The sequence below is a fragment of the Hydra vulgaris genome, chromosome 03 (assembly GCF_038396675.1).
Source record: "Hydra vulgaris chromosome 03, alternate assembly HydraT2T_AEP".
NCBI classification, from domain to species: domain Eukaryota; kingdom Metazoa; phylum Cnidaria; class Hydrozoa; order Anthoathecata; family Hydridae; genus Hydra; species Hydra vulgaris.
Window position 1 is genome coordinate 37,322,501 of NC_088922.1, and position 24,672 is coordinate 37,347,172.

Sequence of the window (24,672 nt, forward strand, 5' to 3'; positions counted from 1 at the left end):
ATCAATTCACACAACAAAAATATTTTATATGGTGATGTAAAATTATCAGGAAAAACCTGCAATTGCATTAATAAATCTCTTTGTCCAGTGAACAACTGTTGCATGTCTAACAACATCGTCTACCAAGCCACCGTAAGCTCAAATAATCCTCAATACAAAGGTAAAGTATACATTGGGATAAGCGAAACCTCTTTGGGGCCATCCATAAAGGACGTCATGCAAAAAGGAGGAGGGGGGGAGGGGGTCCAGATTAAAAGGACAAAAAAGGAAAAGGGGGAGGGGGGGTTATCAGAAAAGGACGTCACTTTATATAATTTTTTTTATATAAACATGTGTTTTGATGGAGTTAACGTAAGGGAATGTTATACTTTTATCTATCGTAATATAGGAAAGAAATTAGTGTTGATATTTATTTAAATTTTATTTTTGTATAAAAAATATATTGAATATATTACAATTAATTATATATTGCTCAACCCTTGGTAGTTTCTCGTATCTTACGTATCATTAGTTGATCGCTACGGGTTTTCGTGCTAATTCTTTTTGCGTAATTCGTCCCCAAGGACTTAGTGTTAATATCATATATGATTTTAAATAGAGTTTTACAAATATTTGTCCAATGGGAATTGCTTGCGTAGCAATTAATAATGATCGTCTAAAGCGAATATTACAAATAATTGTTCAAAAGGAATTTGACGGGAAAAAACACATCTTTACTTTTTACAGTATTTGTGTTAATAAGACAGAATTTCAAAGATTCAGAAATTCATTCAAAGTTAGTGCAGAGACTTCGGGAATGGCGGATGCTTTTTTGTAACGAATTTTATAAATAAATTTAAAATAAAGGAAGATAATAAAAAGATAATAAAATAAAATAAAAATAAAGAGAATGGAGAAAAGAAAAAGAAAGAAATAAAGAAGCAAAAACTAAAAAAAATTAAAAACCAATTAAAACAAATTAACAAAATAAAAATTGAGATAAGAAAAAGAAAGACAAAAAACCAAAGTTAAAAGAAAATAAACATTGGAGAATGGAAAGTAATTAAAAAGAATCAAAATAAAATATAAAAATTGTTCCGTTTTTGAAGAAAGAAAAAAGAATACTTTTTAAATTTTATTATTTTTGAAGGATTATATGTGTTTGCTTGACATGATTTACTTTCTTATTTTAATATTGTCATTTATTATGAAAACTCTATACTTTTCGTGACTAAATGTTTGTGTGTGTGGGTGAAACGTTTTTATTTGTGATTATTATTGAAAATTTTTTGTCTATTTTTTAATTTTGTAAAAGATCATTGTTGTCTGTATATTAAAAGATGGATAGAAATAGTCTTCTAAATTCGTTTATAAAATTTTACATCAATGCTCATCCATTCGAGAAAAAAGCCGATAGTCAAAAAAAAGTCCATATAATATGGAATGATATCAAGGAAAAGCAAGACTTGGAGGTTCAAGTAAAGACTTTGATCCAAAAATATACCTCAATGGTCTTGAAACAAAAAGGTTCTTTAATGTCATTTTGGGCCCATCAAACAACCAAGCAATCTGTTCCTTCCCATGCCAGTTCTTCCTCCTTAGAGTTCCAGCATTTTTCAGATCAGTTTAATGAGCCAATAGATGTCGTTGATACCACGTCAGATGCCTCTCGACACGACATCCTGAGCACAGTTCAAATTGAGACGAAGAAGGCCAAGACTCATGTTCAAGACAAAATCAAAGGAGAGGTTATTGTTTTGAATCAAGAAATAGTTGCTATGAAGAGCAGAAAAAGAAGTGGCTTATGGACCGAAGCTGAAGAACAAACCATTAAAAAGAAGAAGGCCAATGTCCAGGAGCTTACGAGTAATCTAAACAGGTTGATTGGCAATATGAAGTCAAAACAAAGATCAAGGGCTGAAAAGAAAACTGTCATGAATCAGGTAATATTTATCGCATCATATAATAATAAGTTACAATAATAATATTGTAGAAAATGAACATTAACTTACTTGTATAGCTCTTTCGGTACTGTAGGTGTTCGCTAACCACCCGGAAGTGAAAAAAGCTCTTAAAGTACGTGACGGAATCGGTCGCCCTACTATGGAGGTAGAACAATCTGAGATATTGCGTGTCATCATTCAACTTGCTGAACATGGATCTGCTGCCCACGAGAAAAGACAATCTGAAGTGTGTAGGGTGAGAGTACAACTTTAGATAATAAATAATTCTAATGTACTATATTAGGTCTCAATATAACTTTTCAGCCTTTGAACTTATTCACTGATTATTCTTTAATTACTTTTAAAGAGCCTCAAATCTTTGGATGAGCTTGGTGCCGAGCTCGAAAAGAGAGGTTACAATCTTAGCAGAAGTGCTTTATATACTCGTTTGCTGCCAAAACGGAGCGATTCGCTTGAAGGAAAGAGACACGTCCACGCGGTCCAGTTAAGTTGATGCGGGCTCAAACTGACCTCCATTCAAGTCACGTGGATGGTCCATTTTGTACAGCAACTATAAAGAATGTGGAAGAAGTTTGCTCTTTTTTGGGCCCCAAGGATGTGTGCTTTATAAGTCAAGACGATAAAGCTCGGATCCCTATTGGAATCACCGCTGCCAACAAACAAGCTCCTATATTGATGCATATGGAATATCGAGTTTCTCTTCCTGATCATGATTGGGTTATCGCTGCAAAACACAAACTCATTCCGTCCGTCTACGCAGGTATTGCAATCAAACCAGACGGGCTTGGAAAATCTGACGCAGTTTCCTATTCCGGTCCCACTTATGTTGCTATTCGATCTGGAAAGCATTCATCATCGACAGCGTATGCTCACGGATTGGACTTTGAACGACTTTTGACTCTGCCAGAGTTTGATCCTATCACAAAAGACCCTTTGACCAAGTTGGTCAAGCCAGTGGTTATTTTCAGTGTTGATGGTGGACCAGATGAAAATCCACGATACGCTAAAGTCATCGAAAATGGTATAGCCTTCTTTTCAAATTTTTTATTGCGATCCATCAATACAGTTATGTTTCTTCTAATTTAAATATCTATTTTGTTTACAGAAATTCATCATTTCCTTACAAATGATTTGGATATCTTATTTATCATGACAAATGCGCCAGGACGGAGTGCTTTCAATCGAGACTAGAGAAGGATGGCTCCACTGAGTAAAGAGTTGGCGGGATTGATCCTACCTCACGATCATTATGGACCTTATCTAGACTCTAAAGGTGTTCAAATTCATTTTTAATATCAACTGTTTATCAAAATACAATATAGATACAAGGCTTAAGGAGTTAATTATATGCATTGCGACTTATATTTAAGGCAGGACAGTGGATCTTCTTTTAGAGCAAAAAAACTTTGAATTTGCTGGAAAGAGCTGTACCTCGGTCTTTTCAGGTCTGATGATTAACCAGTTTCCAACGGTGGCCGAGTATATCGATCCAGACAAAAAGACGGAGCTCGACGTGCTCAATTTTATGACGTCCTTTTTAAGGGGGGTATAGGAAAAAAGGACAATCAGTGACAAAGGGGGGGGGGGGAGGTCAAAAAATGCCTTATAAATGGTGAAGTCCTTTATGGACGGCCCCTTTTAAGCTACGTTATACGAACCATCTAAAATCCTTTAACATAAAAAAATACAAGAACGACACTGAGCTGTCTAAGGAAGTATGGGAATTAAAAGAAAACAATTAAACATCTTCAATCAAATGGAATATTATTAAACGCTGTAAAACATACAATCCTGCGTCAAAAATTTGTAAGCTTTGTTTAAACAAGAAATTCGAAATATTATTTTACATAAGAGACAAACTGCTAAACAAAAGAGGCGAATTAGTTTCTAAATGTCGACACAAAAATAAATTTCTCCTTTCATTATTTGATAGCGGAGATTAGTTTTCCATTACGTCTTCTAGTACGTCAGAACTCATTTTAACGTAGTTTATAATTTTTAAACGGTTTTTATATTTTTGATTTTATACTTCATGGCTTATGATTCAATAAATCAGTCAATAAATCAATCGATCAATATATTCTGAATTACATGATCTTACAATTTAAGGATGTTTACCTATAATATAATTACTAATGATGCGTAAACACCTTATAATAATGATGTTAATAATAAATAATAACAACTCTAAAAATCATGATGTTAATAATAATAACATTGATATTAACTATAATAATAAAAATGGTATTAATAGCAATAAAAATAATGTTAATAATAAAAATAATGGTATTGTTAAAAAATAATATTAATAAAAATAAAGGTATTAACAATAATAGCAACGATAATAATAACAATGATATATTTAAATATATCTAAACTTATACACGCACACATACATACGTAAATAAATACATACATAGATACAAACATACATAAAAAACATACATACATACATACATACATACATACATACATACATACATACATACATACATACATACATACATACATACATACATACATACATACATACATACATACATACATACATTAAAAATAAAATTAGAAATCCATCAAATAATATTAGAAAAATGCGTAAAAAAAATTTAAATAATATAAATATTTACCTCGAAAAAGCGATATTAATATTACCGATAAGCGCAAAAAATAGTATTTTTCAATCAACATTATTTTAAGGTATTTAAACAAAGGTGGTTTTAAAACTTTACAGACTTAGACACATATTTATTTGTGTGCTTTTTATCTTTTCGGCTGACCTTATAAACATGAATTTGTTCATAGACAATTTTTAAAGATCTAAAAATAAATATCTATAAATTATTTGTTATTTTCAAATAAAATACTATACATCCAAGATATATGCATAGTAACGTACCCAGCATGAGTAGCATAACTTGTATATTTATGTATGTTACTGTTAAAATATTTTTAAAGCATAAATAGCAATCGCCATAACGGCCTGTGTCATTTCCAGCAATAAATACAACGCTATCATTCCTAGCAGTAAATATTCCATTGTGGAAATCTTCAAAAACTTTATGATGTAATTGGAAAAATAAGTTTATGTGAAATATGATTAAAATAAAATATATTTATAATGTTTGTATGCTTTAAATGTTTATTCAGCATTAACTAGGTTTACGACAAAACTCAAACGCAAAACATTTTTATTTTAGTATTATTATTTGTTAAAAAATTAATAATAAAAATAAAACAAAACAATAAATAGCTAAACAAAAAATTTATCTAAATGTCAAAAAAAGGTCAGAAACTATAGTAATGAAAATTGTTAATGAAATTTTTTTTGCGCGTTTTTTTTTTTCTTATCTCATCCATTGCTCGCTACAAATAGTTTTAGGGGTTTTTTTAGTATCTATATTCACATTATATAAATTTATTATTTCAAATTTTTAATCGTTTATAAAAATAAAATACAAGTTCTTACAAAGATTGTGGAAGAGTTTTTTAAAACAGTCTTACAATATAAAAAACCTATTTCTTTTGCCGAATGACTACGCATTTTTCATTGCAATGCTACGCAACATCAATAATTTCATTCCATTGTTGTGAGACAGAAAAGTATATAATATTATAATTGAATTTGGTAAAGTGGGAAATCGGAATTGTAAAATGGATAAAAAGTTAAAACAAAAAAACTTACTTAAGATATTTGTAAACTTGTAAAGAGATCCCGAAAAAGAGAAACTTATCTTAAAGGACTATATGTGGAGAATCTTGTAACGCAGTTGTCAAAATTAACCAACAGCTAATGGATTTATGGCAATGATCATCGTAAAATTTATTGCAAACTGAGATGACAGCGCTTATCCGTGTGATTATGATATACATATTGCAATTTCATTTTCTTTTTGGTTGTATACCAAAATATGCAACAAGTTTTTATGCAAGCTCTTAACGGCAAATTCCGTAACATTTGTTTTGCTCAATTGTAGGGTTTGGGAAAACCCGGCATTTTTAGACCCGACGAGTCCGAGTCGAATTTAAGAACATTTATCGGGTCCGGGTTCGGGTCCGGGTGCGATACATCTTTTTAACTTGCAATTTTAACAATAGTATGAAAGGATTTTTTGTTCTCGCGCCGATTTTTAAAAATGGATTTGGTATACGTTAAGATAAATAAAACAACCTTTAGCCAGTTCAACGTCTAACGTAAATATATTATTCTATACTTTTATTATAATCTTAAACTACCAAATAAACTTGACATTACCTTTTTAAAAATATCGCAGTTTATGAAATGCATGTAAATATACTAGCAAAAATAAACTCAATACAATTAAAATATTTGCAAGTGTTTAATACAAAACAGAGCAATTATTTTTACTTAAAAAATAAAATTTAAAAAAAACTAATGCACTTAATGAATTGTCCGATAATCTAGAACGAATTCTTGTATAGAAGTTGGATGCTACGGAAAATGTTCGTTCGGAATTTGTTGATATTGGTTTTATCGTCATTAACGCTTGATACAACTTTTCTAAATATACAGTTCTTTTTTTAGTTTTTGAAAATAATAAAAATTCTTTTTTAATATCAGCTACTTTATCTCCGCAACTTGGCAAAATTGGACATTTTGCACTTTCTAATATTTTATCTAGTTCTTCCTCCAGCTTTAATGGTTGTGTGTTTCCAGTAGTATTTTCGTTATTTTCAGCTGAATGTGCCTGTTCATGTGTGTTTTGCTGTTCTTCATCCTCACCTTATAATCTCTTCAGTAAATCTGTTGTAAATAATTGTATTTTCTTTGAAGGCATAGTGCCATTTACAAGAGAATCTAATAGGTCTTCTATTTCTTGGTTTTTACGGCTATTTATTAGAGTTTTTATCGCCATTAATAGCTCTCTACTTAAGTTACCATTGGATTCTTTTAATTTTCTTAACATAAAATCAATTGCTAATCGGGCTGTTGCAAGATTAGCATTGTCTCTGCCGAGATCTTCAACAGTTAATTTAATAGGCTTTAGAGTATTTTCCAATACATTTAATAATTCAATATTAATATTTTCTATTGAATGTACTCTTCCAATATCTTGCAGAGCTTCTTTAATGATATAAAATGGTTTTAAAAATCTAGATATCATTTCGATCATTGAGTTCCAACGAGTTCTTACGTCTAACACTAGCTGAAGTTCATTTTTTTAAATTATTTTGATCTTTTCTTGCAAAATATTATTTTTCACAGGAGAACTTTTAAAAAATTTAACAATTATACGAACACATTTTATATTTTCTTCTACATTGCCTAAATTTGTTAATTCAACTTGTTCGTAGTTTTCGACGTCACCTTTGCTCTCGCCAGAATAATTATTTTCATCTTGATCATCATTAACATCATCTTGACCATGGTCATTTCTATCTCCATCAACGTCATCTTCATCTTGCAAGACAGTAATACTTTTCTTTTTATATAGTACATCACAAACAGCTAAGTGTATAGTGTGATTCAAACACAAATTATAGAGACTAGGAGATTCTCATCCAAATTTTATCATTATGTTTGCACCGTCGCCGGTTGAACCAGCTATATGTTTTTTAAAATTAATATTATATGTGTTTAAATGTTGTTCCTTTTTTTCAACTAACTGTGCAGCTGTACACGAGTTAAAAATTCTCACTAAACCCAGATTATAAACTTCAAAGTCGATTCCATGCGAATTAATATTGAGATATTTCCGAATTTTCATACACGTCCATTCATCAAGTGTAATGCTAAATCACCGGCCTTCTTTAATTTTTTCCTGTAACAATTCTAATATTTCCAACTTCTTTTTTTCATAAAACTTATGAATTAAATTCATAACATCTCTTTCGGCTTTAGGAAGATTATAACTTGATTTTACTAAACTTTCACGAATAAAATTAGACTTTGTAATTGCCCTAACTGATATACCATCAAGAGCGATCATTTTAGAGACAATTTCTTCTAAAGGCTTTCTTGCAACGGAAACGAAGGTGTCGATAGTTTTAGATCGTTTGGTGCCAGAATTTTCGCCAATTTCTTTCCGTGTTGGTAAAGAAATTCCATGTTTAAATGTTAAGTTTAACTTTTCCACTTTTCAAATCGGTACATTGAGTGAAATACTCCCACACTTTGGAGTGCTATAAAGCCCCATTATGCTTCGGCATAATGGGGCTTTGAAAAATGTTCTAGTAAAATTATGATATTTTACTTTTTCCTAAAATAGAGAAGTAATTAATAAATGAAAAGTGTTTTTTTTTTTTGAGTTTTTGAAATACGCGCTAAAAGAATTAACTTATTAACTTTAATCTTTCTAATCAAAAGTTTTTATATTAGCGAATGCTTCTAAAACATTTGCTAATATAGAAACATATTATATTAGCAAATCCTTTAAAGCATTCGCTTATATATAAAAACATTCGATTAGAAAAAATTTAAGTTATGAATTTAATTCTTTTAGTGTGTATTCAGGCATACATGGAAACATGCATAAACTTGAATGTTCTCAAAACATCTAAAAAGCCGTGGCCAAGTTCAACTTTAAGTTAGATTCACAAACCCTACTACAACATTTTTCTAGAAAAGATAGGGATCCAGCTCGAGGACGTACGCTGCCTAAGAAACAAGGCAAAACATTCAAACCATGAGACTCGCCGAGCCGTAAACCGGGTATTGGATCCAGGTATTTACCCATAGACTCGCCGAGTCCGGGTACCTGGAACCGAAAAACCCTACTCAACTGGTTCTTTTTTTATTATTATTTATTCTGAACCTTAGATTCTACTTTAAAAAATAATAAAACAACTAAGTTTTATTTTTAATAAACCTAAGTGCGTGTGAAAAGCGCTTAATACCTTAGTTGGTTATTTTGGCAAAGCTTCGCCTGGTTATGCCTGCAACTAATGCCGTATTCGAAATTTCATTTTCCGCTTTGAAACGCATGAAAACATATTTTCAAGCAACAATAGCAACAAAAAATTTTAAATTATATTTTGTTTTAAATATTTATAAATAATGGCTGTATAGCTCAGATGGTTAGAAAGTCAAACGAAAAGTTAAAACCCGGGCTGTTGTACGATACGGGTTCAAATCTTGCCACCGCCAATTCATCGCTTGAGTATTACTTCTTTACGCAAAAATGCTGATCAATAACGGACGCTACTTTGGATTAGTCTTAATAACTATTTGTGGCTGTTCTTATGCTAAGCCAACAATATCTTTGGATATAACATTGTATAGAAAAATATAGCACGAAAATTTAAATAAATAAAAAAAATATAAATCAACAAAAATTAAGCAACGTAACACTAAAATATAAAACGTTTTTCTAAAGACTTTATAAAATAAAAATCATAGGTCCTAATTTCCTACTGCAACTTTTTGTTTAAGTATTAGTTAAAAAAAATTTAAATTTAAGAAGAAAAAAAGTATTTAGTATAATAGAAAATGTATTAAAAGCATGCAAGCAAATACGCATAATCATTTACACCAGCATATACCTTGAAATATATAGATAATTCTTACAAATCATAAATTTTTACAAGTGGCACGAGCCTTTCTAAGATCGTCAAGCCAATAATGACAAAACTCTAATTGTTGGGTAAGTTTATTAGTAGCAACCATTAAAACTTTAGAAAAAACTGAGCGTTACGTCGTTCATCAATAGTTTTTGCTTCAATTTGTTCTTAAACTAATTAAGCGTAGCAATTGTTTTAAGTTTATCAGTTAATATTTTATTTCATAGTTTTGGCCTTCTAGTTGAAATTGAAAATTCAGTCGCCGCAAAATAACTTTTGGGTTGAATGTAACTGTTATTTGAAAATCTGGTATCTGTTCTGATTTATTTTGAATAGCGGATAAAATATTTTAGGAGATAAGTTTCTATTAATTTCGAACATAAATATAAGAAGATGATTGCATTAACAAATAATGAGTATATAATTTTTTTTTTTTTTTATTTGCATCGAACCAAGCCTAGTTTGCGTAATTAAGATGGCAATGAATGAACGAGAGATATAAAACCTTTAAGCAAGTTGGATTTAATAAAAGGCTTTGCTCTGCAAAACAGGTCTATGTTCCTTGAGATTTTATTTTTGAGATAATGTATGCGATCACTCCACGTCACTTTTTCATTAAGAAATACGCCGAGAAATTTTAACGTTTTTCTTTTTATGTTCTGATTAGCAATACAAAGTTTTGAAGTTTTAAAGAAATTTTATCTCAATCATGAAAACAATGGAAAAAAGTACATTTTGTTTTGGTTACATTTAAATATAAGTTGGTTACATTAAACCATTCAGTAAGATTTAATAGCTCTTTGTTTACTGACTTGAACAAAATATTTATATCATCATAAGCATAATATAGGTTTGCGTCATCTGCAAATAAAATTTTATTTTGTTCAGTACAAGCTTTACTTGAATCATTAATATAAATGAGAAATAGAAGTGGTTCCAATCAGAGGTGATTCTACAAATAAAATGAAGGAGGGTGGAGGGTGAATTCTTAAAAAAAGGACCGACTGGCTCCTTAAAAATAAAAAGGTCCTCAAACTAAAAATCATCAAATAAAACTAAAAAGAATGAATTGTCTCAAATACCCGACAAGCCGACTAAATTCGTCAAAAAACTGACTATAATATTGAATTCACCTTCTTTGGGGGAGTGTTCCACCCTCCCTAAAATCGCCAATGGTCCCAATATAGATCTCTGAATGTTATGTTCATATTGGTCATTTTACCTTCATTATAAGAAATTTATTGTTTCTATTTGACAAATAGCTTTTAAACCACGCAATCTTTAGATGTTTAATACCATAGATTTCTAATTTTGATAATAAAATGTAATAATTGACTGTGTCAAAAGCCTTACTGAGATCAATAAATACACGTAATGTATATTTATTTTCATTAAGTGATTTAAAGACATCATGACAAGATAAACAAGAGCCTGATCAGTATGGTACCCCTTTTTAAACCTCAATTGCTTACTGTAAAGAATATTGTTTGCATCTAAAAAGTAATACAATTTTTTATACAAAATGTGTTCTAATAACCTGTTATGTTATCCAGGGATTTTGTAGAGTTTCTGTTTTGATAAATTTAGCTGTTATTAGGAATGCTTTATTGTAGTGACATTTAAATATATGATAAAACTTATCATAAGCTTTATAAACATTTTTAGTTTCAAAACAAATCTCAGTTTGTCGTCGATATAAGGCTAAAAAATGTCACTACAATAAAGCATTCATCAAAGAGAAGTGTTCTTAAATACTCGTTTTTTATTTTTTACTTTTTTAGAAAGTTGATTTACCAATTTTTGTGCGGTTATAAAAACCGGAACTTGGTCAGATACATCTGTTATAAGTATTCCAGTTTTAATTTTTACGTTTTTGAAATTATTAATTATAATTTGATCAAATAAAGTGACATTATTTTTTGTTATTCGAGTAGGCTTATTTATAGTTGGAATGAATTCATTTTGAAACATAAAGTTAAAAAAAGTTCTGACGTCTTTGTTTTTGTCGTATTCGAGTAAATCTAAATTCAGATTCCCAACAACGTTAGCGGATTTGCCACATAACTCTTCGTTTATAATTGAATCGGTGAATGTTAAAAGGGCGGAAGTCCAACTATGTAAACTTTCGGGAAACTGAATAAAACTGCATTTTCCTTGTAGTAAGTTTTTGTTAATGGTATAATTTTTTTTTTTCAAGAGGATAATGTTTTTCAACTTTAAAAAAAAAGTTATTAAACCATTAACAAAAACTTTTTACGGGGGAAAACATTGTATAGAAAAATAGTTCCAGATCAACATTTATTAACGAACTATTCAAAATAGGCTGTAGCTTGAGCACAATATCCTGGTTCCACAGCTATTTATCCAATAGGGAGCAGAGAGTCATTCAGGCCAACTAAGTAACCAAGTGGAAGCCAGTGTCATGTGGACTTCCTCAGGGAGAAAAGTGGACTTTGCCCTAAACTTTTTAATACTTACATTAGAGATCTTCCAATTTACTCTAATTCTCATACAACTCAGTTTTCTGACGATATTACCCACTCTGAGGAAGATGTGGACTCGTATGTACTAACAACGAAATTTGTTCATATATTTTATAAAACCAAAGATTTCTGTACGTCTTATGGCCTCGCCATAAATTCTTCAAAGATAAAGTTTATAATATTTAAGAACCCTAGAAAGAAACTACCGGATAATATACAGATAGTAGTAGACGGTTGTATAATCAATCCAGTCAAAACAGTTAAATTGTTAGGAATAACTTTTGACTGGCATCTTACCTTTGGTCCTCAAATAGATAATATTAAAAAAAAATGTCATGGTATCTTGGAAGTTCTTTCGAGAGCTAGTCGGTACCTAACTCGGGACCTTTTGAGATATTGGCTTATATATCATTAGTAAGATCTCAGCTTAAGTATTCTAGAGCAATTCTTGTATCTGCATCACCATCACAGTTAAAGAAACTAGACATAGTTCAAAAAATTGTTTTAAGAATTATTTGCAGAGCAAATCGATATGCTCATTCAGCCCCTCTTCTTACCAAATTAAAACTGGGCTTACTAAAAGATAGAAGAGAAAAGCGTGAAGCTGAACTTGTTCGTTTTATTATAACTAGAGATTGTGCTCCAGCTTTTTATGATCTATTTAAAGGTTGTACCGAGGGGGAAACTCATTAAACAATCCACTCTCGTATTAAAATCGGTCAGAGACAATTTGTTGTAACTTGCCATTAGATCTTGAATAATAGTTGAGCAAACTGAGAGAGAAATACAAAATAAAAAATATTACAAAAGAAAAATACATAATGTAAAAAAAAAAAAATTAAAAAAAAAAAATACAACATCAACAACTCGAGGAGCGGAAGAAGGATCGGTTATTTAAACTATTGTAAATGAAATTCCTAACTTAACGGCTCTGTATCCAGCTCTTATCGAGTATAAAAAAAAAAGAAAATATAATAATAATAATAAATTTTAAAAGACATCATTAAAGAGTTTAAAATGTAATTAAATTAAAACTTCTATTATGGATGTAACTCTTTATTTGAAATTAATTTTCATACAATATTTCAAGGGAGTATAGATACCCTCGTTGTCGAGTATATATATAAAAAAAACAGTTAAAAACAAAACAAAAACAAAAAAAAATGAATGCAATAGTTTCTTTTCATTCAAATACCGAAACATAGGTTTCCAAAAGGAAGTTTTGACGTAACCTCGTGGAAGTGATGTGGATTCCAGGAATTAGCTCGAAGTTAAAAAAAGTTTTCAAAAAATCTATACAATAATTGCAATTTTTATCAAAAATATAAAACCTTGAATAAACATAAAACTTCTTAAACACGTCCATCCCAATTTTTTTTGTCATTAACATAAAGCAATGATAAAAAAATAACAAAATAATTTTCAGCTTCAAAAATATATGCAGAAAAAAAATTTTTTGTAAGATTTTCAACTATTACTTATTAAATGCTTTAGTTTTATGAACTTTATATGGGTCACATCAATACCTTTGTGTAGTTTCATAACGTGCAAGGAACATCTTTTCATGATGAAAACATATCCCAGTAAACACACATACGTCTATAAAACGTCAAAACAACGTTTCGACAAAACGTTCAGATTTTGGTGATTATTCGTTTAGAATAAAATCGAGATTAACGTTTAGAACAAACGTCTATAAAACGTCTATATTCAAACGTATTTTAGATGTCTATTATAGGATTACTATATGTATATAAAGCGTTTAGATATTGTCTAATTTACGTTTAAATCTAGTCTAATTAACGCTATAAAGCTTTTAGATTTAGTCTAAGTGAACCAATATTAAACTTTTAGATTTTGTCTAATAGTTTCTTTGATTTTATTTAACGTAATTTCAGTTGTATTTTAAAAATAAATTACTTTATATAAGTATTTAAGTTTTAAAACTGATATAAATTAAAATTACGTTATAACTTTTTAACTTTATATAAGTAATAAGAGCTATATAGGTCTTGAAATTTATAAGTAATATATAGTTATAAAAGTAATGAAATTTATAAATAAGATATAGTTGTAAAAGACATGGTCTTATTTTTTATATTTTTTATAACTATTATAATTAGAGATGTCACGAATATTCGGCGACTTAATAAAAAAGGAAACCGTATGACCATTTTTCCCATTAAAGTTAAACCATGCTTAAAGTTCAGGTTGTCACGAAAATAAAGTTCTTTGTGCTAAATCAATTTATAGCATTTTCTAAAATTACCTCAGAAGTACAAGATACATCTGAGCTGGTTATTTTCGAATTTCTCTTAATGGTTTGAAGAGTATGATACTTTTGCACAACTGTTGTCAAAATATTTGGTATAACAGTCAACAAATAATGCGTGATGTGACACGACCCATTCAGAAATGCTCACAGTGTAGTTGATTTATGCAAAACAACGAAGCAGGTTGGAACCTTCAAAATAATTAAGTGTTGCCGAATATTCGACCGAATATTCGTCGCATCTCTAATTATAATAATTATAATAATTATAATATGTTCATAAACTTTTCTACTACACTACTTATTCGATATTTTTATTTTATAAAACTTTATAACTTTATATTTTATATAAAGTTATAAACTTATATAAAGTTATAAACTTATATAAAACGTTTTCATATATATAAAGTTATAAACTTATATAAAACGTTTTCATATATACAAAGTTATAAACTTATATAAAACGTTTTCATATAGAGGGGACTTAGAGAAAAAATATTTGTGCACTATACTTGTTTATATTTCGATAATTAAAAAAATTAAATGACCAAGCTTTTTGCAGTGGAAATTTTATAGCAAATGTAACTAAATTAAGCTAAAATGCATCTAAAATTAAAAAAAGAAATATTTAGTTATAAAAACCTCATGATTATTGCAAAGATGAATACCTACTGTTACACAATCATACTAGCGTTTACAAAATGAATTTAAATTGTTTATAAAACTTACAAAAAAAGTTCTTGCGGAAGGACTTTCATAACGAGAGACTAGCAACTCATATTTTTTAACTGTGTCAATGCGGCCATCAATAATTTCTAAAACATCGGAGTCCATTGATTTGTTGGCAGTTAGAAAGGTATATTGTCGGTCTTAAGAATATTTTAACTTCCATGAATTAAAATGGCGTTAAATAAACGTATATATTACAAGGTTTAAAGCGTAGACTTTAAATCTATAATTTAATCAATAATTTCAAATCAAGCGTCGATTTTTAGTCAATAATAAGTCGCTAAATGTTTTATCCATTTTTCGACCGATTTTGTCTAAATATTGATAATTTCTGAACCAATCTGTGTTTACTGCGATAGAACTACAGTCATTTAAAGTTATACCACATCCCCAAGCAAGCATTTTTTTTTCTTCTTCAGTGAAGCTTTGAATAACTCTTTCGCCAATCATTTGAGTAAACAAAATTTTATGACAATCAAGGATTAGTAAAACTTCAATATTACATTTTTTGTTACTCATTTTAACTCTTAGTTTCATGATACTTGTTATTATTTTATCTCAATATAAAAATATATGTTATTTCATTTATAAAAATTAATAAAATGTATTTGCATCATACGAATTCAATAACTTAATATAAAAGTTGCATCATCATAAAATGAAGTAATACTTGCCCAGCAAGCACACGACGTTGAAACAACGTTGAAATAACGTTGATCGACGTTGATCAGCGTTATTTCAACGTTGTTTCAACGTTGTGTGCTTGCTGGGTGGCCACTATTTTTTTTAACCACACTTAAAAATAATTAACTTTTAAGTTATTTTTAAATTCCTTGTTTAAAAAAGAATAATAGAACAAAATTTTACATTAAAATGTTCATCGGTTTTAAAGATATTGACTATATAACAAATTCAAAATGATCGATTCTAAATTCCAGAATCGTATTATGATAGAAAGTTTAAGTTCAGATATCTCAGCAGCTGCAAGACATCCCAAAATAATTTTTTATGTATTTCTTCTTCTTATATTGAAGATACATTCCTAAAAGTTTCAAGTGTTAAATTTACTGGACACCCGGGTATTTTTCAGTTCTAAAATGAACCTACTTTTACCATTTTAAGGCTGGAGGTTTTTTTAGGGGGTCTAACTTCTATAATTTTGAATCCAATGTTACATTGGATTCAAAATCATTTTGTGAGAATAAATTTTTATTTTTTTGAAATTTGAGGTAGATTACTGCCATCAGATTGATTTTTAAATATTTAAGATAATTGGTTTTTTATTTATATCCCAGACAGCAAGTTTACATTGGTCTAACGTAAGTTTTATTATTGGCAAATTTGTTTCTTTGGGCCAACATTTAGCCAATGTTTTTTTTTCGGCGTAATATTTGAATTATCCAAATCTATTTTTTTCAAATTTCGTACTATGTTGGGCTAACATTATGCCAATGTAGTATTGACTCAATATTTTGCTATAAAAAATCTATTCTTACATGAATGCCGTAGCCAATATTCGACCAATGTAGTTGCGGATCATTCTATTGGTATATTTATAAAACTTGTTGCGTAATTTTTAAAAAATGGTATTATTTTACAAAATAAAGAAAGGTTTTGATACATTTTTTGATACATTTTTCATTTTTTTAAATTAAAAAAAATTAACAAAAATAGGCTATATTAATTAATCTTCTAAGAATCTTAGAAGGTTACCTCATAAGAAGTCAACTACAAGAGGTTCATGTGACTTAATGTTTTATTTTTTGTAATAATAAAATATTAATTAACATTTAAATAATGTGCTTATATCATATTATTACAATCTAAATTATCAATGTAAAAATAAAGGCAATAATCAAATTATTTTTGTGTAAGATCTTACACAAAAATAACTGTACAGTTTTTTTTTTCAATACTTATTACTGTAGTGACATTTCGAATGTTTGATTTATTTAATAAAAAAGATATTTAAAATGTCTTTAATAGTTTCATACGTTTTTAAAAGCAAACGTTTTTAAATGTGTTTTTTATTAGAAACATATATAAACATAAGTTATTTCTATAAAGAAGAAAGGTTGAGCTTGATTTTTATATAATATTTATTTATGGTTATTATACTTTTTCATGGATTATTTTGCTGACAATTTTACATGAAAATTGTGTCCATGTTCTCGCAATAATTTGTTGTTAAAGGAATGCTGATACCGCTTTTTTTGCAAGTTAACCTATTTTTTACATCTATTTTCTTTGTACCTGCTAAAAATCAGCAAAAAATAATTGGTAGCAGATAGTTTAATTAGTTTAGGACTTTTGGTACCTAAATTCGGTTTTTCTGTTGTTTTTTTTCGCTAAACGGAATACGGGATCGGACAGAGGGGCCATTTATTAAAAAAAAATTATTGCAATATTGTTTTATTTTGATTTTCATTATTAGATTAAAATAATATGAATAAGTTAACTAAAAATAATTTGAATTCTTTAATCGATTGTAAGTTTAATATTTTTTTAAATAATAAAAATATTATTAACTAATTTTAAATCAAAATAATAATGATAAATACTATTTATTATGTACATATTTATTTAAAATGTAAAACTTTATTATTTTTTTATGTAACATTTAAAAAAAGATTAATGTCCTCTGACACAATAATCTTTTTATTTAAAAAAAATCATGTGTCACTGACACATTAATCTATTTTTAAATGATACATAAAAATAAGATTAAGACTGATTCCACGAAAGGTGAACCAAATTCACATTTTTTATAATGCACAGAAAATGAAATATAGTATTTTATTTTTTGTACAAAACATACTAAATTGTCATAAAATGTAGGTGCTAACGTATTATGATTTCCCTGATGTTTTTTTTTAATATAGAAGACCTGCAAGTGTGTGAAAATATAAGTTTTACTTAAATGAACATTATTCTTTTCGACTTGTGTTAATAAAAGTGCTAGATATGTTGAGTGATTATTTTTTCAAGAAATATTTACCAACACACGTGATAGCATTTAAGTAAAATAAGACGGCAGTCCGCTGTTTCAACTTTAAAAATATTAAGGTGATTCCTAGTAAGTCAATACGTGGTAACACACGTAACGAAAATGCAAATTTTTTAATGCTGCACAGCAAGCACATTGTTGGTATTGTGGTTTATTCTCCTCCAGCTAATTGCCATACGGAGACCACCATACCATGGCACGCAGAGACGTGTTCAGCCCCTAGTAGGGGAGCGTCATTACCGCTCTACGGCCAAGAGTAAAGTGAGTTTTGGAAGAACGAAGATATGTTAGAGCAAAAGATAGAAGAAATCGCGGTAGAAAGATAGCATAGAGAAAGCGGACAGGATTGCACATGATGTTAGATTGTGCAATGGCTGGAAATCATGCTGAAATTAGGTTAACCTAATGACAGCAATAGGATAAACACAGGGACTAAAAAGTTTCAGTATGTGTTTTTTTCCAGCAAGCACATTGTTTTTAATATCATGACTTAATATTTTAATAAGTTTAACTAGATGCTTCATTTATACTTGATATCATGTGGCTTTGATTTTAATTGCCTTTTAAATTTATGATAATATAATTGGGTAACCCACGTAACGATAATTACTACCACGTATCTATGAATATGGATATCTATAAATAAATATGTATAAATAGTATGTACAAATACTATGAATCTATTTATAGGATTCCTTAAATTGGCACATTTATACGCAACTTCACATGATTTGCAAATTATCTCAGCATTTGAATTAAACAAGCATGTAGGCAATGTATTCATAAAGACATTCCTTAATTACACGTGCATTTATTTACTTTCTAGTTGCACTTGCAAATATTTTAACTGACATAGGTTCACAGATTTACAACCATTCAACTTACTTGTGTTCTTCTAGTGCATTAGATATGTCCAAGTCCTGTTGGAAAAACGAGTGTAAATTATGTAAAAACGGCTTTAATATTAAATCTAACAAGAACGTGGAAGACATAGCAATTTGGTACGAATGGATTAATGAGTACGTCAAACGTGACGACATTGCTGAATCCAAGATGCGACTGCGCAAAATTCAGCAGCAGGGTACTGTTGGAGAACTCATTGGTGTCATTCAGCAGGATTTTGAAAAGGTTGTAAAGCATGTGCGGGAGAAAAGTATCCAAGTTAAAGAATTTTCTCAAGACAAAACAAAATGTACCTCCAGAATCCTGCAAATAGATTTTGCAATGTCATATTCATGCAAATATCAGTATAAAATCCAGTCAGCTATGTGTAGCAGATCTAGTGTTACTCCTTTTTCAGCAGCTACGTTTGCAAGGGGTACACAACAAGGTTTTATTATTTGCTCGGATACTCTGAAGAAAAACAAGGATACTATTTTTGCATTTCTTTTCAAAGTATACGATTATATTATGAAATTGCCTGATTCAAATTATTACGATGAAGAAATCATTTGGTTGGATGGACCATCGTCTGAATTTAAAAATAAATACATGTTGCATTTGTTGCAACTTCTGGTCTGTCGATATCACAAAATTTTTCAGTGGAAGTATTTTGCTACTTCCCATGGAAAAGGGGTAATTGACGCAATTGGTGGGAAAGCAAAATATCTCGTACGTCAAAAAAAATGTCTAAGGGAGCTAACACCATTGTTCAATTATCTAAAGATTTTGCTGAATTGGCAACCATGTTAATGCCTAAAACAATAATTTTTCATGTTCAGCAAGAAGATATTGATAAGCTAACCAGCGAATTCAACCCATGGAGTAATGTAAAATATGTTGAAGGCATAAAAACAATTCATTGTGTCACAGCAAATCAACGCGGCGAAATCATGCTGCGGGAAACAGCTTTGGACGAAATAAAGTGCACCATTTTATTTTCAGATTACTTACGTCAAATAGATGAAAATGGTCACAGTTCAATTTTGACACTGTCCGTGGTGTGATTGGTGTGTCGTAATCCGTGGGTGATTGGTGTGTCGTTAATTACAATGCATCAGAATTTCCTGGACAAGTAAAAGAAGTTATGTCAAATCAAGTTTTAGTATCCACAGTTAAAAACATTTGTTTGGGAATTCATGGGTTTGGCCAACTAAACCGGATGTGATGCTTTACGATAAAAGTCAAGTTTCTTAGAAAAATTGATCCCCCGTCACTTGCTGGTTCAAAAACCCGAACATATATTGTGTTTCACTCCACAGACATTTAAATTTTTATTACCATGAACGTCTAAACTCTTTAAATACTCATATTTCGCATGATTGCATTTGTAATCTCTACGCTTTTGCTATTATAGTTGTGAAATGATTGCTTTTATCAATTGTTTTGCACGCGGTAACGCACGTAACGAGACTGGTAACACACGTAATGATGACAAGTTAATTTAATCCGCTATTAAAATCTTTTACCCAAATCCACTTTATGGTTTTGTTAAGCGGCATCTTTAATAACAAGTTGCACATTTCGGTTTTTCAATATGCAACCAATTCACAAATAAGCCTTGTCAAAATTTACTTGTTAAAATTTTAGATGTGTGCAAATAACGCACGTAACGATTTTTGATTTATAATTTGAGATGAGAAATGTTCAACTTTTTAGAACAAGTTTTTGAATATTTTTTGTTTTACGGTTTAAATAATATTTTGCGATAAATTGCAATTTCACAAAGCATTATGCTGAAGTATGAACCACCGGTTTATGAGTTTAACTATTGTTCAAAAGTAACTCACGTTACTTTTGAACAGTCTTAAGGTTTCATATTTATCATAAATTTTTTTATTTGATTTAATCTGACACTGTCAGATTAAAACTGTTTCTTTAAAAAATAAATTCCAATTAATTAATGAAGTTTTTTAAATTATTACTATTGTATTTTTTATTAAATTGGTACTATCAGTTTATAATCAAATTAAAAGTAACAGTTTTAATATTAAAACATTACAATGTTTACTTAATGTTACCTGCTTACAATGGTTACTTAATGTATAATAACCAATATAACATAATATATATATATATATATATATATATATATATATATATATATATATATATATATATATATATATATATATATATATATACAGTGCTGGTTTTAGCACTATCAGCACCCTGGGCGAGGTTTCTACGGCGCCCTCTAGCTTAATTTAACCCCATTCAAAAAAAAGGCAAAGGGTAAAATAACCAATTAGTTTCGCCCCTTCATATTCGGCGCCCTGGGCCATCGCCCAACCAGGCCCTACCCTAACGCCGCCACTGTAAATATATATATCGATATATATATATATATATATATATATATATATATATATATATATATATATATATATATATATATATATATATATATATATATTTATATATGTGGTTACCATTGTATATAAATACATTTTTTTAATTTTTTAATTATAATATTTTTATTGCTTATAACTTACTGTTGAAAATTTCAATTTTTTTTGTGTAACTGTACAATTTTTTTGTTATCTTTAGTCCAATTAACACAGCCTACCACTGGTTAGTTTGTATAGCATAAATTTTTGGAATGATTATAAAACTCCAAATAAGAATGTATGCTTTACTTTAATTTATATTTTTTCAATCTTACCTCCTTTCAACACTTGCTAAATGTATACATTTAGTAATTTTAAAAGCTAGTACCTTTTAATCTGTGAATAGGTTTAATACAAATTTCAGATTCATTAATTGCTAAATTTATTTTTTTAATTACACTTTTTTAACTTTAGTTCCATCTTCATCTGTAACAAGTGGTAAGTTTAACAATTATTACTTTTTAATATGTCTCTGTATTTCTCGAATATTACAATATTTTTTATTACAACTTTTTAACTTTAGATCCATCTGCATCTGTAACAATTGGTAAGTTAAACAATTAATACTTTTTAATATGTCTATCAAACTCTTGAATATTACAATATTTTTATTACAACTTTTTAACTTTAGTTCCATCTGCATTTGTAACAAGTGGCAAGTTGAATAACTTTTACTTTTTAATATGTTTATTTTTGATTGAAACTTTATAAATTTTTAGTGACATCTTCCCCTGCTACGACAGGTAAATTTTTTAATTTTTTAAAATATTTATCAAGTCAATCACTTTTACAAATCTTTGGTTTATATCAAATGTAACATAATTTCATTCAGTACTGCGTTTATTTACAAGTTATTGTAATTTAGAGCTTACATATAGTGAATTTCGACGGTATATGTTCCAGCACCCTGGACCAACGGGAAATAGTGCGTAATTGCGATGGGTCCAGTTAGGAGGAAGAGATAAGAAGCAATTTAATTGGGCCTATCATCCACCTAAGAGGGGTGCTAGAAGCTCTAGCAGAAGAGGAAGTCGTGGACGAAGACGGAATGGTGGCAGCTTTGTGGTCAATGGTGGAATTCACAGTTATTTGGCGCCACCATTCCTTTTTTTTATTAAAAATATATATGTAGTAACATCCAGTTTGTTTTCCATTTTGTTCCAATTTAATAAATAATTTAAAAACAGAGCATTGAAGTGTAATAGTTCCAATTAAATATTTTGTACTTTCAATGTGAATAAAATAAAAAATGTAGTATAAAAATTAGTAAATTGGTATATATATTTATACATATTTATAGATATTTAAAGAAGATTTTTTTTTTGGCGGATTTCATATCCCTTATTAAATACAGTGTTAAATATAATATTAATTTTCAAATGTTAAAAGAATTGGCATACTTATTTACTATTTTTATTTTAGTTTACTAAAAACTGTTTGTTTGACTTCAATAACAGTTATTTGATCTTAAACTAGTTTGGCTTATAAGTTTTTGGCCAATATAAGTTTTAGTTCCTAAAAATTATATTGGCATTATTGTGGTTGAAATACTAGTTTATTTTAACAATTACTTGCTGTTATAAGGTTTTGAAGAAATTTTTTAAGTACACTTTATTTATTACATTTTTTTTCATGTTGCATTATAATCTTATCAATTGTTAACAAATTATTATATATTATTGATTTATTTTTCACAAAATTTAATTAAAATTATAATATAGCAATTATCTCTATATACCTTTTACAGGAATTATGGGTCCAAAAAATAGTGGATGTGTGTTGCAGGATCCAGTAAAAAAGTATTTAGCTACAAACTTCACTTTGCATGGCGAAATACACACACACTGTAAAAACGGACATGTGGTTCTCTTATTCACTAATAACGGTGAGTCATTTGTCTAAACTTTTAAACAAGTCAATGAGTTATTTAGTTTAAACACTAGTAAACGTCAACTCTATAATGTTATTAATGCTTCTAAAAAATTGACTCGAAATTATGAAAGGGATTGTACAAATTTTATTGAATTTTATAATCAACCCTTTACATACCAAGCCCCAAGCGTGTCAGTGAGGCAGGCAATGCATCTTAAACAGAGTTGTTCATTGGTTATTGTTTCGCAGTCTTCTGTTCTGTCATCTTATGAACATATTGCTCCATTACCCTTAGTTGATGGTAAACCTCTTTTGCCGGTAAGCTCCATAGAAAATACAAAAAGAGAGAATTCATCTAGGGAAGAAGTAACCCCAAAGAAAGCCAAACTCATCTCCAGGTTATCGTATTTATCTTCTCGGTTAGCTTGCTCAATGAGATAACACAAGATAAAAAAAGCAAAAGTTCAATCTAAATATAATAGCATGTCGTGTAAATTAAAAATATTTAGGCAAAATATCAAAAGAAAAGAAGATATTATAAAAGCTTTACGGACAGAAGTTAGAGAACTAAAAAAAACAAATTAAAACATATCATTACAGTAGGTTAATTTGCTATCTTAAAGAGAAAACAAAGGAATTAAAAGTAAAAGAAAAACGAAACTTAATGCAAATAAAAGTAAAACATAATACTGATGATAAGACAAATAAAATGTTGATTGCTCAACTAGAAAATTACATCTACCAGAAATAAGAGGGACAAATTCCAAATGTTAATATGTCATATGACGATAAGAGTTACCCTTTAAAAATGAGGATGATAGCTTATGGCAATTTATTAGCTAATGTTCCAACAGGTAATATTCGATTCCTAATTTCAAAAATTGCGCAATACCTGGGTGTTAACATTATGGACATTCCCCATCGTTATACTATTGAGCAAATGGCTCCTGAGCGTGGCAATATATAGGGCTGTAAATCCTGGCTCGTGTTCGTGAACGGCTCGGTGATCGGCTTGACAAGAGCTCGTTCATGTTCGGCTCGAATGGTAAACGAGCCGGGCTTGAACAAAAAATTAGGCTCGTTTATTAAACGAGCCGAGCTTGAACATCATAGGCTCGTTTATATAGGCTCGATTAAAGCTCGAATATATATATATATATATATATATATATATATATATATATATATATATATATATATATATATATATATATATATATTTATATTATAATAATATATATGTAATAATTAAAATTGTAATATTATATATATTAGTATATAATAAAAATATAGTGTTAGTGTAACCATATGAGATATGACCCATATAACTCTTATTACACTAAATAATTGATTAATATAAACAATTTAATTACGTGAGGCTGCTATTGACTATTGTTATTTGCCAACAGGCCCAATATGTTTTAGACCATTTTTAATGGATTTAAGAGTGTACAAATTATGTAAAACAGAAAAGTAAATATATAAAACTTTTTTAAAAAATTTGCAGCAAGTTATTGAC

General features: G+C 29.1%; 1 protein-coding gene and 1 long non-coding RNA gene across 2 annotated transcripts in view; one reads left to right on the plus strand and one right to left on the minus strand.

The window, feature by feature from the left end:
- LOC136078127 (uncharacterized) overlaps nt 1–4,743 on the minus strand; it is a 39,718-nt gene extending 34,975 nt beyond the window's left edge. Inside the window, exon 1 of the mRNA XM_065793103.1 lies at nt 4,571–4,743. Within this exon, the coding sequence (XP_065649175.1) occupies nt 4,571–4,631 (61 nt within the window). The 5' untranslated portion in view covers nt 4,632–4,743. The remainder of the gene's footprint in view (nt 1–4,570) is intronic.
- A 16,696-nt stretch (nt 4,744–21,439) lies between these two features.
- On the plus strand, nt 21,440–22,418 carry LOC136077726 (uncharacterized). Its single transcript, XR_010637221.1, has 5 exons — nt 21,440–21,465; nt 21,696–21,719; nt 21,805–21,828; nt 22,001–22,024; nt 22,147–22,418. It is a non-coding gene; the product is annotated as an uncharacterized LOC136077726 (long non-coding RNA).
- Nucleotides 22,419–24,672: the final 2,254 nt, after the last annotated feature.